Source organism: Protopterus annectens, chromosome 6.part0 (assembly GCF_019279795.1).
Source record: "Protopterus annectens isolate FY-2018-M chromosome 6.part0, PAN1.0, whole genome shotgun sequence".
Lineage (NCBI taxonomy): Eukaryota > Metazoa > Chordata > Ceratodontiformes > Protopteridae > Protopterus > Protopterus annectens.
The window spans coordinates 718,911,703-718,932,138 of record NC_056737.1 but is presented as its reverse complement, the minus strand read 5'-3'; the positions used below and the strand labels follow the sequence as shown (position 1 = coordinate 718,932,138).

At 43.4% G+C, this 20,436-nt stretch overlaps 1 protein-coding gene across 2 annotated transcripts in view; it reads right to left on the bottom strand.

The window, feature by feature from the left end:
- Nucleotides 1-2,958: 2,958 nt before the first annotated feature.
- The window catches only part of CGRRF1 (cell growth regulator with ring finger domain 1), a 401,211-nt gene continuing 383,733 nt past the window's right edge, over nt 2,959-20,436 (bottom strand). For both annotated transcript variants that reach the window (XM_044074403.1, XM_044074404.1), the window contains one exon: nt 2,959-10,133. In XM_044074403.1, the coding sequence (XP_043930338.1) occupies nt 9,858-10,133 (276 nt within the window). In that variant the 3' untranslated portion in view covers nt 2,959-9,857. The remainder of the gene's footprint in view (nt 10,134-20,436) is intronic.

Genomic DNA, 20,436 nt, shown 5'->3' with positions numbered 1-20,436 from the left:
AAATGGAAACCTGATCAGAGGAATCATAATCAGTGTCTTGCCTAGGTCTTTGTCAGGAGGGGGATGGGAGCCCCTGATTAAAGTAATAAGGTCTTCGGCATTTTAAGCATGTTTCTTAGGCATGGATGACTGTTCTGGAGAATGCTGCACTTGTTTCCTTGTCTTTAATGGTGTTTTTGACTTTACCTTTGCTGCTGTAGTAGCTTTAATTGTAAGCTGTGAAGATCTGAAAATACCCTCAGAAGCTGGTTCCTGCTCAGCGGCTCCAGACCCATCTAAAGGTATATTTTCCATAGGCCCAATACCTTGAGTTTCCACAGGCCTCGGTGTCTCCACATGGCTGTCGGTTGCGGCCTGTGGCTCTGAGGTAGCGGGTGTCAGGGGCTGCGAAAGCGCCTCACTGAGAACCAGTGCTTTTGCAGCCCCCGACACCCGCGAAAGCGCCGGTTCTCAGTGAGGCGCTTTCGCAGCCCCTGACACCCGCTACGAAAGCGCCTCACTGAGAACCGGCGAACCAGCGAATGGTCTAGAAGAGGCTTCGTCGTCAGTTTTGGACCTCGGATGCCTGTCTTTTTCTTTGTCTTTGCGTTTTTTATACATTCCGGTCATTGGTTGTTCCGACGGCATTATGTAATTAAATCTTTGTCCAAAACAATGTGAAGCAAAATTAAACAGACGTTTAATAGTGCGTTTATTGAATCTAGCACAAAACCGACAACTAGTAACATCGTGGTCAGGGCCTAGGCAAGGAATGCAGCAAGAGTGAAAGTCCTTATGAGGTATTTGCTTCCCACAAGAAATATAATTATTAACTTTTACCGACATTGGTCTGGAGCAAGAAAAAGTTTCCCCAATGGGGTACTTAGCTTTATTGAAGACGTTGGTTCTGAAATTCAATTTTAAAAATCTCAGGAGTCGGCAGACTGGCACTTGCGAACTGCTTATGCTTCAGGCACCGCGCGGCAAGGACTGAAGAAAATGGCGTCTGTTGCAACTTTTATACCCCTGGCGCACTGATGTCAGGGAAGAGGCGACAGCAACAGATGCCGGACCAAGACTTTGGAATTCGGGTCAACTACGGGTCGCCTGTCAGCAGGATAACCCAACTGTAATGACTGCAACAGTGAAACACGAACATCAATAACCTTATCTACAGTAAGCAATATTTACTGTAAATTTTAACAGTAATAAAAACTAAGCCTCATCTAAAATACAGAAGGCTAGACAGACCACACAGCAAAGCTACGTGACTAACTATATCTAAGAAATGTGACAAAGGTCACGGAATAACACACAGCAATCTGAAAAATAAACAACTTTATCTAGGTTATCCAAGGTTTACTGTACTAAGCCTATCTATAAAAGGCAGAAGGGCTAGACAGACCACACTAACTAGAGAAACTATTACTAAACCAGGCCTAAAAGAGGCCAACTACAAATTTATAAAGAACAGTAAATGGGAATGGAAAACAAACTGAAAAGCTATAAGAGCTTTATCAACAATCCTATCTAAATATTTTAACTAGCAAAATATTTTTTTACAAGATATTAATGAAAAAACAGCTTATCTGGCCCAAGCTAAATCAGAACCTCTGATATGATGCAGTGGCAAACTAGATCTGAGGTAATTCACAGGTGCATCATGGGATAGGGGACTTGGCCTCGAGCTACTTGAAGACCTCGAGCTTTGCAATTGGCCGTATCGGAGCCGAGGGATTAGCTCCGAACCCATCAGTAAAGAATGAACGGTGAGATTGAACAACTTCACATTCTGTGTTATCCTCTTCCATCCATTTCAACCTGTGGGTTACTGGATCAGATTGAATCTGAGGCTGTCAACTCAGACTTCAGCTCTGAAGCTCAAGCTCCTCTCCCATAATGGTGTATTACCGAATCTCCTCAGATTGAATTTGCCCCTTCCATATGGGCCCCCAATACAAGGTAGTAATTATAGGCATAAGGCAGAGACTTGATGATGTCCAACAATGGAATACTTCAGGAAGGCCTGCAAGGTCCTCTAGAAGCACAAATCAACATGCCAGTTTGGAAGCGGGACAGAAGGAGGGAATGTTGAGATGGATGGAAGAAGACAACATGTATGTAGTGTTATGGTAAGTGCATAACTTTTGTGTCTAGTGTTGTCTTTTCCATCCATCTCAACTTGTGGGAGAGAGACCCCAAAAAAGACTGATCAGCTTGGCACTACTGAAGAACATTCCCCGTGGATAGTGGAGTCAAATGTTGCCCTCGACCTCTATTGTAAATCAAGCTTATAATGTGTAATAAAGGTATGGATATTGAACCATGTAGCCACTGAGCAGATGTCATCCAATGATACACAAGCAAAAAGACAGCTGAAGAGGTAGAAACTGCCCTTGTAGAGTGAGCCTTTGGTTTGGATGGAAAGGAAAGCCCACTATTATACATGAGAGATACAGCTGGTAAGCCATTTAGACAAGGTGAGAGACACTTCTGCTCCCAGTTTTACTTTGGAAAAGGAGAAAAAAGTTGATCAGGCTTCCTGATGTCCTTTGCAAATAATACCTTAACTGCTGGTGCAGATACAGACAGTGAAGTATGTGCTCCCCTTTGTCAGCAAATTTCAGAAATACTGGCAAATGAACACTGGTTTAAGTTAGACTCAGATGCTACCTCAGGTAAAAAAGCTGGATTAGTCCATAGAAAAATATCTTTATGAAAGTTAGAAAAGGAGGTTTACATGACACAACCTGAAGTTCCCATACTCATTTAGCAGACGTAATGGCAACCAAGAAATGGGTCTTCCATTTTAAATGGCTGCAGGTTCACAGGGAGCTCTAGTTAAAGCTTGCAGCAAAACTGTCAGATCCCAAAGGAGGAACCAGATAACACAATGGAGGGCTTAGGAAAAAGATTCCCTTCAAGGAAGCTTTAAGACCACCTCAAGGAAGCTACAGGAGAATGATCATGGCCAATATGAAAGATGGCTACAAGTCAGATTTTAATGGTGGATTAGCTTGCTCACAACTAAAGCAAACCTACTAAAAATTTTAAAATACAGCTTAAGTGAGCTAAAACGAGATCCAGACCTTTTCAGGCTGCAAAAATACTAATTGTTTTTTATTTATTGCCATAAATCTTCCCGGTGGGAGTCTTTTGAGGGGAGGTAATAATATGCGCCACCTAGCAGACAGCATGGGATTTCTAGCCATCACTGGAAGTGGAGGAACCAAGCAGGCAGTGTGAGGAACTTGAGGTCTGGATTAGTCTTTCTAGACAGGAGAGAAGATTAGATCTGGAGCCCATAGGGGATAGATTAGGTAAGGCCATAGGAAGAGGAACCAAACTTCTCTGGGCTAGTAAGGGGGCACGTCGATCACAAATGCCTTGCATCAAGTCACCTTCTGCAAGAACATAACTCCACAGAGAATTCATCAGGCACTTGACTTCTTGAACTGACTTACACAACCTTTAAACAGACAACCCTCCACCATCAAATACCTAGGATTACGGTTTGATCAGTCACTAAACTTCCATTTCCACACAAACAGAGCCAAAATAATCCCCCTCCTATTTTCGGCCAAAAAGATAAACTTTTTTCTATCCCAAGCAGCCATTGGCAAAGGAGTTCTCCTTTCTCAACTTGAATATGGACTACCATTCTTTGCTTCTGCCTCCAAAAAAAAAAAAAAAAACACTGCAACACTCCAGACTAACGGCACCTGCTCATTCATTGCAATGTTGCCTCTCTGTCAGCATCATTGTATCACCCTACAAAAAGCTAAATCTCTAGTTATAGATTTACTAAAGACTGATCCACTTTATAAACTAATGTATATATTGTAAAATACACTTTACTTGACTGTATATAGCACTGTGCTTGTTTACTAGAATGTATATATACATTTTTTTCTATGCAACCAGTCTGAACAACTGTTATTGCTTCCGTTTCTGTATTTTTTATTTGTGAAATTTTTGTAGGTTACCTGTGATGAGCCTGAAATTGGTCAGTATTGATCAGTATACTATCCCAGTAAACAAATATAAAGAAATACTAAATAAATAAAATATTCAGGGAGTTTGTGGGTACACATACAGGAGACCTGGGGCCAGAGTGTTCCTCTGCGACTGTCCCTCTGGTGGGTTCAGGGCAAAGAAGCTGTTGTACATGGTGTGTTGTCTAGGTTTGCAAACAGGTCGCAGCAAGGCTGACCCCAGTGGCTGAAAATCTGATACCACTGACTGCTTGAGAGACCACTTATGGGGCATGTGTACACTGGCTCAACTTGTCTGACAGTATGTTATATTTGCCCAGGATATGCACTGCTATCAGAAAGCGTTCAGAAGACATCACCCACTGCCACACTCTCATGGCCTCCCAGCAAACAGTATAAGATATGGTTCTACTTTGTTGACATAGCAGACTACCACTATATTGTCAGTATGGATAAATATCGTGCCTTTGGGGATTTAATCATAAAAACCATGTAATGCCAGGGGGACCCACTCATCTCGAGAACACTGATGTGAAGGTTGGCCGCTTACAGAACCAGGTGGTCATCCTCCCCTCAAAATATCTCACCCCTACCCCAGGAGAGAAGCATCTGTAGTTACCATGGCCTTGGACAGAGGAGATACAAAGGGGCATTCTACAGACACTAGGTCAGAGGTAGCCACCATGATATGTATAGACAGCAGACCTCTGAGTCTTACTGGATGCGTCATTAGAGATCACTGGTCTGACACAGTATACTAGAGTACCCTCAAGTAGAAAGTGACAAGAGGAATTAATGAAATGCAGGCTGCCATGGAACCTTGGAGGTGAAGAATCAGAGGACTGGGTGGCTACCAAGGAAGAACAACTTGATAGGCTTGAAGCTGTAAGAATGGTAGTCTGTAGGGAAGAAGCCTGAAAATTTGAGTATTGGCAACCTATAAATTCAAATGCCTGAAATGGATCTAGTTTGGATTTCTTGAGAATTACTGTGACTTTAAGGCAAAGCACAAGTGCAACAAAGAGTCTCTTGCCTGAATTAATGATGCTCTTGACGCTATTATAAGTCATTCAGGTAGGAAAGGGACAAAATCCCTGGAGCCTGAGTTAGGCTGCTACCACTGTCATGCATTTGGTGAATACCAAGGGGGGCTGTGGTGAGACCAAAGGGCAGCACTCAAAACTTATAGTAACCGTCGCTTAGCATCAAGTGCAGGACTCTCCTGGATTGTCTGGCTATTTTTATGTGATAATAGGAATCTTGGAGGTCTACTAAGCCACAGACAGTCATCCGTCCTCAGCAGAGGTAGAATGGATTGCACCATGACTATTCGGAAAGTCTGCTTGACAAAAAGGTTAAATCTGCTTGGATCCAACACTGGTCTGAGATCCTCATTCTTCTTTGGCACCAAAGACAATCTTAAATAGACAACAGATCCTCTCTGACCTGCTGGGACCTCCTGGAAGACTGACAGCAGCTTTTTTATTTCTCTGGCTGCTGCCCTTCTCTGCCAAGGTGGAATATCTGGACATTTTTTTTTAAACACCTTTATTAAAATTATCACTTAAGATACAAATATTCATGAACAGAAAAGAAAAGACAATTTTAACATTTCTCCATTTAAAATACAATATACACTACATGTACTTTTTTTTTGCTATCGGGCCGTTAGAAAAAATGCTGATTTCCTGGCTTCCTTTAAACCTCACTCCTCTTCCTGAACATTATTATTCATGTATTCCTACAATTTCCATTTACTTCTATGTAATTTGCTCTTTCCTTTTATAGTATTCAATGCCTAAAATACAGTTGTAGTCTTTGATTTCCATTTTCTAGTAACTGCTTTTTTCTTGGCAGCCAACAGAATTAAACTTAAGGCCTTACTATATAAAAGTTCAAAAGAATCATTTCCCCAATCAGAGTCATCTGCTCACCCAATACTTCTGGCAGAGTACTCTGCAGGGAATCTCTAAAATCTGTCACAACTCATTACACTCGCAGAATACATGTTCCCAGTTACCTTTCTTTTCTCGATCACACCTCCAACATTTGCCACCATTTGGTCAGGTCTTTTGATGATGCATTGTTAAAGTTAGGAAGGAGGCAGTGTAGCCTCTGGCAATAGTTCTCAACATCCAGGAATCTGTAGTGATGGCCTTACAAACTTGACAGTGGAGAGCAAAGCATCCCCAAATACTTCCAGAGCACAGCAGCTGAGCAAACCTTCTGGAACACTGAAAGGGGTTGTCAGAGAAAGGCCTCCTAAAACCCTGATTTTGTGGTCTGCTCCTGCCCTAGGGCAGCGTCCATTAAAATTTCTCTCTCTGCCCTGGGTGCATTATCACCGGGAGTGTCTTGGGCAAACTGTTAAGATTTCCTTAACTGCTTACCTACCCTCCCCTCTGCTTGTGGGAAAAAGTCCTTTGAGGGGTGGAAAAATGGACCCTTAGAGCAGACAATACTTTCCCTGCTGTTCACTTCTGGTTTGAGTATTCTTTACTTTTGTACTAAACAATACTGAACTATCAAATGGCATGTTCAGACAGGATGTCAAAAGCATTCTGCAAAGTTGCAAAGGGGCATCTAGGTATGACAGTGAACTGCTATGTTGGTAAATGCTGCCTTGGCCACACCATTCACTGAGTTAGATAACAAGTGCATGGATACATTCAAAATTGACAGCATGGTAGCCAAATGGGTCTCTATTGACTCTGATATCCACAGATCCGAAGACCTCAGGAAAGTGCCACTGCACCAGTCAGATCAAAGGCAGAGACCAGTGTTGAGCTGCCAATGCCACTACATGCACCTAGGTACAGAGACCGCACCAAAACTCTGAAAGTTGACCCTGACTCCAGGTTGCTGGCCTGACCTCTCAGCTCCATGACACAGATGGCTCCAAAAAAGCCAGAATTTAATGCATTAAGGCAGTCAATGCCAAATGCAACCGTGCGGTTTGTGCTGGAGGAGGAAGCCAGTGGGCAACAGCTGGATACTGGACCATTGGATCTGAAATGTGGGCCAGGGAAGAAGACAACCTCGTTCTCCACCTTCAGGGAGGTGGGGGAAGGGAATGACCACAAAGTCAATCTGCATCTACAAAAAGGTTGCATTATTTTTTTTAAACACCTTTACTCAATTATCACTTAAGACATAGACACCCATACATTAACAGAAAAGAAAAGAAACCTTAACATTTTTTATTTAAATACATTATACATTACAAACATGTTTTCTTTCTTTATAACAACTCTTAGTCCATCCCTACATAAATTGCTCAGTTCCTGCCTTACCTTAAACCTTCCTCCTCAAACATTATTTTGCAAGTACTGTTCCCACAAATTCAATTTCTATGCAATTTGTTCCTTCTCATTTCTAGTTCCTTTATGTCTTTTACAATATTCAATACTTCAAATACAGCTCGTTTAAGATTTTGATTTCCATTTTTTTTAGCAATTGCTTGTTTTTGGCAATCAATACAATTAAACTTAATACGGCCTTGCTACATCTAGGCAACTCAGATTGTGTCCCAACTCAAAAGAAACATTTTCGTATTTACAGCCATTCGGTCCCCCAATATTTCTGACAGTTATGCAGGGAATTTTTAAAATCTGCGAGCTCATTACATTTTCAGTTACCTCTTTCTTCCCCATCACACCTCCAATAATTGCTATTTACCTGAGGAAAAATTCTCCAAAGTATGCTTGTGATATAAAAATACCTATACAAATACCTCCAAGTAAAATCCTAAACCTTCTGGACTTTGTGGCATACCTGGAAGGCATTCATATTTTTCCCACTGTTCCCTTGGAAATTGGTTTTCCAGACTCTCATCCCGATCTTTTCTAACCTCTAATTGATTCCTATAGTTATCATCCAAAATTCTATATGTCCTATTATCCCTTTTAACAGCAGATTCTGTTCTAAATTCAACTAAAAAGTCTCTCATAACAGATCTTTTACTTAAGAGTCCTCTAGCCCTTTCTCTTTGCCTATATTCTGATATCAATCCCTGGTAGTAGAGGCAGTCTCTAACCTGCAGTCCAAACTTCTTGGTTTCATACCACTGTATTATGTTTCCCTCTCTAGTTATTTGCTCCTTTGCCAGTTTTCTCCAGTAAATTCCAGCCCCCTCTTACCTAATTTCTGTACTCATACTTGCAATCGTCCCTATTGCCAAAATATCCCTTCTCTAGTCCCGTGTTGGCTTAGCTCTTAGAATACTTTCTGCAACTTTATAAATATATTATATGTATGGTTATTTTTCTCATCTGCATCCAAAATTATATTCTCTCCTTATTTCTTAAACTCCTGCCTTCCAATTCAACATCATCCCTTTCCACTTTGAAGAATAGTCTTTTGCTAGTATTATGCATATGAGCCTTAAATATGTAGCTCTAAAATATCCCTACAAATCAGGTAATCTGAAACTACTTTGTTATATTAGGAGGAACAGCGTATTCCACTTAACTCTTGCCTTCTTCCCCTTCCAGATAAATTCCTTCAACTCTATTGTCTATTATTAACTAGGACAAAAACCTACCACACTAACAACCCAGTCACTAAAAGGGTTTAAGAAATGGAAAGAAGCCATAAGGCCTAACCACAAACATGAAAGTAATAGCTCATGAATGAAGATGATAGAAAGACCTAAAGCTTTCAAAAACCTATTTAAGGCACCAAACTGGTGAAGTCACTTATCTGTGAAGAGCTCTAAATCAAATACTGCAAACAAGATCTGAGAAAAATAGGTGACTTTGTGCATTATGGGAGAGGAGTTCAAGCTTTGAAGCCAATGTGCGAGTTGCTAGCCTCAGACTAAATCAGATCAGATAACCCACAGTTGAGGCGGACAGAAAAAACATTGGATCAGGTGGTTTGATGCAAAAATTTTAAATGAAAAAACTGGATCAGGTGGTTTGATGCAAAAATTTTAAATGAAAAAACTGAAGTGCTAATAAAAACCTTTAGGCAGTGAAGGATTTTCATTTCAGTTTTGGAGTTTGCAGCTAGAAGAAATGAAACATCTGTTTTAACTTGTGACTGACATTTTATGGTAGTAGTGTGGGATGAAGAACTTGAACTGTTGTAAAAATAGTGCATCTCGGGTCAAGTATAATGGGTAATTAAAAGAACAGAACTGAATTAATGAAATGGAATAAGTTTATAATTTCAGAGCTTGAAGTTCACAAACGTGACATGATCTTTGCTTCTCTCCTGCTTAGTGAAGCACCATCCCCCAGCTCTATCATCCTTCTTATTTTGACTTTGGTACCTTCATATTGTTTGTATTACTTTATTACTTAAGGGGGCTTTAATGGTTAAGATTTCTGTCTCATCTCCAGGGTCTGGGGTTCAGTACTGATCACCAGTCACTATGGGAAGTTTGCGTGTTGCCATCATGACTGTGTTGGTTTTCTCCACATACTCCAGTTTTCCCCACCCTGAAAAACATGCTGGCTGACTGAACAATGCAGAATAGCTAAACGCTTAACAAAACTTGCCTTTGCGGCACGGGTCATGGTGTAAAAAGGGTCAGAGATGGACCAATTTGCATTAATGGTTAACAAGCAAATTGTTTTATATAACCCCCCTGCCCCTAGCACTCCTCTCAGCGGTCTAAAATAATACATTTATAAATTAGCACACCTTCTGCACACAATGTTATAAATAAAAGAAAAAAATGGCAGTTAATAAAATTAAGTTCCACTGGTTCTGGAAGTCTTTCCTTTTCACATGCAATTTAGACTCCTCTGTAAATGTACTTAAAATCGGAATACAAGCACTAATACTTCAGTTATCAGCTCATCTTAAAAATACAGTTTCTGGGTTTTGATCTTCCATATCAACTCATTTTCATTTATTACTTTCTTGCAGTCAGTCTTATTGATTAGAAAGCACAAATGACTCCTGAATAAACTGTCGGCACACTGGACACTGCTGGAAATATTTCACACAGCCATCACACAAACATGTGTGCCTGCATGGTAATAGGACCCAGTTGACTTCTGCATTCTGGCACACAATGCAGTCTTTGCTGTGCCCTTCATTTGCTTCAGTTTCATCATCTATGGGTCCAAATTTATCCAAAAGGTTTTTGTCAACAGAAGGAGCCATATCTGAACCAAGTACCTCAGTATCAGCAGACATGAAAAGTTGCTGCAAGACAAAAAAATAAATAAATTAGATACCTTGACAAACATTTTATATTCGATAGGCATATGAATCCCATTTTGGCAGAGTGATGAGACAAAATTTTCCAATCCACTTATTTTATAAATTATGTTACAAAAAGAACCAACAATTTAACATTTATATTTTTGATTTAAGATGAAACTGCTTTGCCATTTATTTTAGTAGGTAGTACTACTTACCTGAGCAACTTATATAGTTGCAAGACATCAACCAAGTTGTACGATAAAGTTACTTGCCTCACGGTACAATCCTTTACATAAAGCTGCATCTTTCAAAGCAGTATGACCTGTGCATGGTTCTTCACCTACAGAGTGGCTCAAAACTTAATCAGGTAGTCCAAGAATTGTCTTGGTCTAGGATATTTATAAAATGTCTACAATTAGTCAGAAGGTTCTCCTGGGGCCTACACAAAATAAAAAGGTGCAGATGATGAACAGTTTCACTGTATCATCCCCCTCATCAAACAGATAATTGTAAGACATTTTTCCCTCATCTTTATTTCACTACTGAGCACAGGACAAAAAAATAAAGTAGGTCAAGATATTTTGTTCTGAAAAGGAACTAAGGAGGTGTCATTTCTGGAAACGCATGCAGGTCAAATAAATGTCTGATAGACATAACAGCAACATAAAACAGTAAAAGAGAGCACTTTAAAATGAAATATTTTCCAAAAAACAAATAATGTGTTTTGAGACCACAGTGTGTGTTTTTTTAAATGTTAGTTAATTCATAAAAGCTGCTGCAAAATAAGCAAATGACATGAAAGGCTGGAAAAGACCAACTGCCAAAAGCAGAAGAGACACTCCTGTACCACCAAGGGCATAATTGTTGTAGATATCACCTTTCTTGGCCACCAAAGAATGAAGGGAATTTAATTTCAATTTCATTTGTTTTCCTTGAGTTTCATAATGAGATAATGGATCAGAAGGACTAGTGGAAATGCATAAATGAATCCACCCATGCTTCACATGAATAATGCATTTACCAGTATTCTGCCTTATCCTGCCGCATCAAGCAGTACAGGGTAGGATTACTTTTCAAGAGTAGTAGACAGGTCAATCTCTGAAGTACCCAGAAGTCTGAACCAGACAGTCTTATTTACACCTCCAGAAAAGGCTGAAACATATCAGAGTCTCCGTCATCTTACTCACTTCCCTTACAATGGGAAATGTTAAAAGTAGTCAGCCTGCTATGGGCTACTGCATGACATACACTTCCAACTGTGTACAGTTAGAAAAGAAAAATGGTGTGTCACCTTGCTTGTTTATCTGCTGTATGCTGATTTAGCTGTCTGACATTACTGAGGAGCAGCCTCAAAAGAAGTTTTACTCCAAGGCCTTCATAGCCAAGACGACTGCTTATAGCTCTAATTCGGAAGTGTAGGGTCCCCACTTGATAGGTGACAATGACCCATGAATCACATGAGAGCCATTATGAGGTCCCAAACCTGCTAACAAACATCCATTACAAACTGTGATGGGTTAAGCTGCAGGAATGGAAGGTCCATCAAAAAGTTGGTGGGGGTGTCGATCACTCCAAGGGTCAGCCACAGGGGTCTGCCACAATGAAAATATCTACAAGCACAACGCAGCTCTGTATAGTCAGTGAAAGGTCAGAATTCAGTGCAAAAGCAGCATCTTCAGGTGTGTGACCACTACAATAACTATGGAAGAGAAAGCTGTTTTGGTCTCCTCTGCATTATCACCCAGGACGGAAAAGTCAAGAACAACCTGCACACCCTCTAAGGAGTAGAAAATACAGTTGCATTGATACTTACCATAACAGTAGATCTTGAGGTCATTGTATGGATGGATTATTTCATAAGTGACTATCTTTCTTGGGAGAGCAAACACCACTCTCTTGCCTCACAACCATATGCCCTATTCTACATTGTCATGTACTCTTAGCAGTCCTTTGAGCCTGCAAGTCCTGTAGAGAAGTGCAACTTTAGAAATGCAACTATCTAGTGTTAACGCCAGATATTTATATATAAAAAAAAAAAAACTATTTAATCAGACCAGTGAAATTCAGTTGTGTAAAATCTTACCATAACAGATAATGTCCTACTTCTCACTGTTGCAGCATTATTAATTCTTGAGATATCCTGCGAAGAATAGCAGAATGTCCAGCCAGCATACCACAGCCTTTACATCTTCTGGGCACTGTACATCAGATGTATGTCCTACGTGCAAGGTTTAAGATACATATGTGAAGTACACGTGCCTAATCTTCAAAACTGAAGTGCCCTAGAAGAACTGGAGCAAACCTAGAGGAAACCAATAAAGAAGTTATGTACTTACCATAACGTTCCATGTTTGTAGTCCATCTCATCTACATTCTTGCTGGATGGGTTCGGAGCCGATTCTCGGCTCTGACTCGGCCGATACTAAAGCTCAAGAGCTTTTAATGGCTCGAGGCTAACCTCTATCCCATAGTGCCTCACGGCAATTCCCCAGATCTTGTTTGCAAGCAAGTAATAGGTACATAATAGTCACTAAACTATCAATAACTATGTATACACAGACAGAACACTGTGTATACTTATCCATGCCAGGTGGATGGACAACTACAACCAGGTCAGACAGCATAATGCATAGTCCACCAGTTGATCCAGGAAACAGGAAGGGGGAAGGAGGGTGGTACACAAGAATGTACGCGAGATGGACTACAAACATGGAACGTTATGGTAAGTACATAACTTCTTTATGTCATATAGTCCTATCTCAATGTACTTCTTTCTTGCTGGATGGGACAGCGTCCCTAGCACCTTTATCCCGGGTGGCTCAAGCGAAGAGACTCTTCAGCACAGTGGACCCAAAGGATGACCTGTCCCGGGAGGCCAAATCCAATTTGTAATGAGTGACAAAGGTATGAGGTCTTGCCCAAGTAGCTGCTGCACAAATGGTATCGACTGGGAGTCTAGATCTAAAGGCATATGAAGCTGATACTGATCTTGTTGAATAGCCTTTTACTTTGGCTGGTAATTGTTTGCCAGCAGTTTGTAAGCAAATGAAATGCAGTCTGAAAGCCATTTAGACAAGGTGACCTTAGAAACATTCAAGCCTTTATTTTTGTCTGAAAAAGAAAGAAATAATTGATCTGATTTTCTAAATTCTTTATTCCTGTGCAGGTAAAACCTGAAAATTCTGTGGACATCCAATTGTAGTCTGTATTCTGATTTATTAGTATGATTTGGGAAGAAAACTGGTAGTTAGATAGTTGTGTTGAGATTATGCTCTGAACATACCTTAGGAAGAAAGGAAGGTTTAGTTCTAAGTGAGAGACTATCCTTGTGGAAAACAATGTAAGGAGGTTGAATGGTGAGGGCTTGCAATTCTGAAACTCTCCTAGCAGAAGTTATAGCCACTAAGAACAATGTTTTCCAAGACGATAATTTCAGAACAGATGAAAAGAGGGTTCAAAGGGGGAAGAAATAAAAGATGTAAGAACTAGGTTTAGGTCCCAGGGCTCCGGTGGTTGTCTGATTGGAGGTCTGAGGAGGAGGACTCCTTTCAAAAAGGTTTTGCATAAAGCATGGGACATGACTGGATTTCCCATGTAGCCAAAATGGTAATTAGAGATTGGCAGCTAACTGAACTGTAACAGTAGCAGCTGCAGCTCCTTCATGAAAAATGGATGCCACGAAGGAGAGGATAGACTCTATAGGAGATGAGTACGGATCTATGCCTTGGTTTGCTACCCAAATGAAGACCATTTCCATTTGCTGGAATATAGTTTCCTTGTGGAAGGTTTGTGTGAAGAAATCAGAATGTGTTTGACTGTAGAGGAAAGGGAAACACACCTGGCTATTCGTGGAACTGGAGCAGCCATGCTGTCAATTTCAGGGTTTGGATAGTAGGATGAAACTGCCCTGCCTGATGAATCAGGAGGTCTGGAGATGGTTCCAGAATCCATGGTCCCTCCAAGAGATAGGGCCACAGGAAGGAGAACCAGACTTGGCGAGGCCAGTAAGGAGCAATGAGGATCAGGGTACTCCAACAGTTTTGCTTTCTGAATCACTTTTGGAATGAGAGGAAAGGGTGGAAAAGCATAAAGGAGTCCCGGAGGCTAATTGTGGACCAGAACATCCCTGGGTGACATCCCTGGATGGGGAATTAGGGCAAAGTAGCAGCTGCATTTGGTGTTAATGTATGTGGCGAATAGGTTGCAGCAAGGCTGGCCCCATTGGCGAAAAATCTCTTTCGCAACTTCTGAATTCAGGGATCACTTACAAGGCATCAGAATTGCTCGACTGAGTGTCTGCTACAACATTGGACTTCCCCAGGATGTCTGTTGCTACCAGAATGCGTTGAGTGTCCATCGCCTGTTTCCATACTCTTAAAGCCTCTCGACAAAGTGGGTAAGATTTGGTTCCCCCTTGCTTATTTATGTACCACACTACAGACATGTTGTCTGACTGAATCGCAATTGTCCCAGTGGGAAGAGAACTGTGAAGTGCTTGCAACGCGTATAGCACCGCTCATCTCTAGAACATTTATGTGCAAGTGTTTTTTATGATCCTGCCAAGTACCTTGGATCTTCATTCCCAGGTAATGCCCCCTCCCCAATCTGGGAGGCATCCGTGGTCAAAACTGCGTTTTTCTTGAGGGGGAGCAAGTGGGCGACCAAGATGAAGTTGATCCGTATATGTAATCACCATGTTAGATCCTTCTTGCAGGAGTTTGTGATGAGTATTTGATGAGATAGGGGGAGATCCTGCATTGACCATTGGGCAAATAGTAGCCACTGAAGTACCCCTCTTGTGCAGACAGGCTAGGGAAACTAAGAGAATGGTGGAAACTATAGTCCCCTAGGACCTGAAGGACTATCCTGGCTTGTACTTTGTCTCTTCAGCAAGAATTTTACTTGATCCTGTAATGATTCTATCCTTTCTGGTGTCAGTTTTGCTGTCATGGTGGTTGGGTCTATTTCTGAGCCTAAGAATACAATTTGCTGCGATGGAGATAAGGCCGATTCTTTTAAGTTTATTGTAATGCCTAATCTGGCACACAAGGATAGAGTCTCGTCCCTGGTTCTGATTAGTTGGTGCTTGGTCATAGCAGTGAGGAGCCAGTCGTGTAGGTATGGAAACACCTGGAATCCTTGACTTCTAAGGGGAGCCGTTACCACTGCCATGCATTTGAACACTCTGGGGGCTGTAGTAAAGCCAAAGGGCAGTGTTCGAAAGTGAAAAGGACTGGCTCCCAGCCGAAAGCGTAGGTGTCTTCTGGAGCACCTATCTTGATGTGGTGGTGTGCATCCTGAAGATCTATAGAGCACATCCAACTGTCTTTCTCGATAAAGGGAAATATCGACTGCAGCGTGATCATTCGGAACTCAGATTTCTTTACAGACTAGTTTAGTTTGCTAATATCTAGAATTGATCTCCAGTCCCCTGTCTTTTTGGAACTAAAAAGAATAGTGAGCAAGTTCCAGATCCTATTTGCTCTGTGGGGACTTACTGGATGACTCTTTTTTGCTGCAACGAGATGACCTCTGATCTTGCACAGTCGAAATGAATGGGTGGCACATAGACATGTTTACTGGGGGATTGGAAACAAAGGGAATCAGGTAACCTCTGGATATTATGGTTTGCACCAAACAATTTTGGGAAATTTTCAGCCAGGCGCTTGGGGTACAGTGAAAGACGACCCCCAACTGCCTCCAGAGATGGACAGTTGCACAACCCCTCAGGGGCGATGGAAGGGACGATCAGAGAAAGTTTCTCCATCTCCCTGATGCTGCGGTCCTACTCTGCCGCGAGGACAGTGTCTTCCATTATATCCTCCTCCTCTGCCTCTAGGGGAGGGCTGACCTTGTGCCTGAGGGAAACCATTTTGGGATTTACAGAACCACATTCTCCCTCCTGTTTGACCCTTGGGATAGGGTCTAGAAGAAAGGGAGAAACTGACTCAGATGGCAGATAAGGTTTTCCCTTCCTGCTCGCACCTGGTCAAAGTCTCTTTTACCTGCGGTCCAAAAAGAGATGAACCATCAAAGGGGATGTTGGTAAAGGAAGACAAAGGATTCCATGAAGTTACATAGACGCATCCAGGAACGTCTCCCAAGAGAGATTCCTGCTGCGGCTGCCCTGCTTGCTCCATCCACTGCATAGGAAATCAGCCTCATGGAAGAGTTAGCTATGGATGTAAGAGTGGAGAGCTGCGCAGATGCCTTGTCCATGGATCCCGAAGCTACTGAAACCTGAAGGGCATCTCCCAACACCTTCAGATCTCTTTGAAGTCTAGTAAAATGGGAAAGGTAATTCAGCAATCTTAAATGCCGTTGAAGAGAAGGTAAGCTTTCCATACCTATCCATCGTCCTGGACTCATTAGGAGGATGGATAATTTGAAGATGTCTCAGACAACTCCTTTTTCGTGGCCGCTGTTACCACCATATCATCAACAGGAACTCCCTTAGAAAGAAAGGACTTCTCTTCCAGAGCAGTCAAATTTGTTTGGCCTCCTCGGGACAGGCTCCACCGTGTCCGGGGAGGTCCACGATTTCTGGGATATGATCCCCAAGAGCTTGCCGTAAGGCGGTGTCACCCAGGAGGTGGAAGGTCGGGAACCAAAGGCCTCAAGGTTCACTGATTCATCCTCAGTAGGTTTAGAGGTCTTCCAATCACCCCTCTAAGGATTTCAAGGATGTCAGAAAAGGTGACATCCTCAGAGGGGGATCTAGGGGACCCTTCGGACTCATCCAAATCAGTGTCTGATGTGACAGACTCAGGTGAGTCAACGTGCTTCCTCTTACAAAGTCTCTGAGGAAGCTCCCCCAGTGGGATAATCTGGGGAGGTCTCGGAAGAGGGGACACCTCCAATGGGGGCTGCTTGGGTGTCTGGTTCCCTACGTTGAGGGGCTGGCGGGGGAGAAGAGGTTGCTGCCGGCTGCTGGTGGGACATCGGGTCCAAAGGCATGGCTTTGGCACTGGACAAAGCTTTCTCTATTGCTTCAAAGGCATTTCCATTCCACTCTGAAGACTACCTCCGTTCCGAGGAGACAGAAGGTCTGCTCCGAGCAGGAGTGACAGGTTCCGAAGCAGACATGGGAACTGAGCTCACTCGAGCCGAAGCACCAAGAGGGAGGGTCGGTACCGAAGAAATACCGGGGTGACTATCCCTCTCGGGGTCGACTTGACAGCATCAGCTCCCAGATCCCTCAGCTCCAGACTATTGAGCCACTGAGGATAGTGAAGAATTCTCGGAATCGAAGGATCCAACAAAGAAGAACCCGAAGTGTTTGGCTCCAAGAGCAAAGCAGTCTGAGGAGCAGCAGTAGTCTATTAATGGGGTGGCTCCGAAGTCTTTGGGTCCAGAAAGGTCTAACTTTTTAGCCAGAGCCAGGTCACAGAGCAACCTCTTCACCACCCGCTCAATGTCCTTATCTGAAAGTGTCCTGGAGGAACGGGTGGAGACAGAAGGAGATTTCCTTCTTTCTAATATAGGAGACCTCAACGTAGGTGAAAAAGGGTCAATAACTGGCGAGTGTCTTGATACCAAAAGTTGCCTTGGCACCAAAGAAACAGACAGCACAGAGACAGAAGAAGCGGAATTGGAGCCAGAACTCCTTGGCTCCGTCACTTTACACTTTTTAGACTGCTCTGATGCTGGAACCGAAGATTTTCGCTTCACAGTTTTGGGAGCTGTCTGACCAAGTTCCAGCTGTTCCTGGAAGGAACTGGTCATAAGACCCCTGTCAATTAATTTACATTTCCTCTCATTAAGAACCCTAGTACTAAAGGCATGACAAAAAGTACAGGATTCTTGTAAGTGAGCCTCTCCCAAACAGTACACACAGCTAGTGTGACGGTCAGTCAATGACATTATCTGAAGTAGTTTACTTCATTTGGTCTTCAACCTGTGGGAATATGGATCCGTATTGGATCCAAGCCAGCAAAAATTACTAGCATCAGCTCCGAGCTCCAGACTCCTCCCCTTACCCATAATACAACTCCACTACTTCCATCTCCAGATCTCGTTTGCTGCGATTTGCAAAACATTGCGTCTCTAGAGCTCCAGCTAGCAGGGTGATTCTGATTTTAAGTTCTTCTAAATTTTGTTACTTTTAGCCATTTCAGGTTAGTATATGTACCCTTTCTTCCCTCCCATCACTTTGGCATCAAGTGTAGGTTTGAGTTGTTGTTAGTTTAGAGTAGTTTGTCTGTGGTGCCTCCCCCCCAGTCAGTCTTGTGTGGTGAGTGGGTGTGTTATTAAAGAAAGTAAGTTTTTTAGTCTGTCTCTTTTTTAAGACTTCTTGTTTGAAGTATGTCTGAAAAGCTTATCTTTAAGCACTGCACAGAGTGTAGCCATAAGCTCTTCCCAGCGGATGGCCACACACTGTGTTGTGCTTAGGTGTGGCCCACCTTAATGTGGAGTGGTCCATTTGTGCAGGGTTCAATTCCCCAGGTTTTGAAGCATAGAAAGGCCAAATTGGCCCTCAAAGTTCTTCTGCCTGCCACTGATCCTCCTTACTCATCTTCGGCTTCAGTCACAGTGGCTGCCTCTCCCTCTGGCTTCCCCTCCCTCCCAGGCTGGAACTCAAACTCCTGCATCTAAGCGAGGAGAGGTACAGAATGGGAGATAGTCGAAGATAAAGGAAAAGAGAAAGAGGTCCCCGGACCTCTCATCCCCGAGCAAGTCTGCACAGACCTGTGACTCCCCTCTGCTCTTGTCTCCGAGGTTGTCCCCAGAGGCGGAGGAGGCAAGTTAAGTCTCCTGGGCCTCTGTTCCCTGACCAGCCAGGTTGGAGTCCTTAGCCTTGTCTCGGTCGACCCGTTCTTTATCGGATATGGATCTGGATAAGATGAGGCGCTTTATCCGTACACAAATCCACATGGGGTTCTTGACAGCCCGCCCCTCCCTCAGGAGGGGGGAGCTTGTTTTCATTTTTTTCAGTCCATTTCTCCTTCCCCGATCTGACCTTCGGCTTCGGAGTTCTCGGATCTGAGGTCGGCCTTGATAAGGGGGTCGATGCAGACTGTCCTTGTGCCCTTGATGCCAACAGCTGTCTGGAGCATCTCGGATCCGACCAGTTTGGATCACAGCCGCTCTCTGAGCTGGAGCCTGGGTGTCGGATCCAAGGAAGTGGACCCGTTCACTTCAGGTCCGATTCTCGTGTCGGATCCAGGGAGACTGGCCTCCTTATTAGCTTCCCACGAGGTCCACTCTCCAGCGTTCAATGTGGTAGAACGGGTCCTCTCCATCAGATCGAGGCCCCTGACCACCCCCACGGACTCTGCCCAGACCCTCTCGGCTCAGTCTACGATTCCCATTGTCTTACCAGAAGAACAGCCTGTGCCTGAAGAGCCCCAGACGGTTCCCCCAGAGGAAAAGATGGCTTGCGAGCACTCCCCGGAGAGCCCCACGGGAGATGTGCCTCGCAAGCATACATGCAAGAGGAGGCACTTAGACCCCGACCCCCCCCCCCCCCCGAGTCCCTAACAGAGGACAGATTTAGATGGGGAGGGCTCCCCAAGATCTCCAGACGATGTCTCCTTTGGAAATACCATGGAGATCCTTAGTCAGCGGGGAGGTTGGTCTGCCCCCAAGCCGCCCTCTGATGAGTGTTTCTGGAGGCTTTCGGCATGGGCCCATCTACATCTTGGGTGTCCCCTCCCGCGGATCCTTTAGTGGATATGATCACCTCCCGGGTGTGGAAGGAACCAGATACCATGGAGCCGATCTCCAAGTGCCCCCAATAAGGTTCTCAGTCCCCTTATTGACAGACCTTCCTGGAACAAGGGCTCCCCAGTGGACACCATGGTGGTAGCAGCAGCCACGAAGAAGGACCTATCTCAGAAATGTTCCTCAGTCCACCTTCCTGAACGAGAGTCACGGATGGACCGTCTAGAGAAGCAGGTGTATGCTTTAGCTGCCTTTTCAATAAGGGCACTGAACTACTTGGCCCATGTAACGAGACTCCAACGCAAACTAGTGAAGGAGCTAGAAGAGTCTCCACCCAAGTCCATGTTGCAGGAGGACAAGGCTTCGTTCTCAGTGAAAATGGCCACTCAGAGCAGTATCAAATAAGTCCATGCGACTCCTCTCCTATGCTATGGAAGGAGCAGCTAGGGCAGCTGGGTCTGGCGTGTCCATGAAGCATAATGCCTGGCTCAGGTTGTGCCAATTTATTGAACCCTTTAAGGCATCCTTTGTTAATGCTCCCTATGATGGTTTGACTCTTTTCGGTAAGACCATCAAGGAGACACTAGTCCAGAGTGAGGACGGGAAGACACTGTTTGCCGTCAGGATCCGCTTCTCTAAC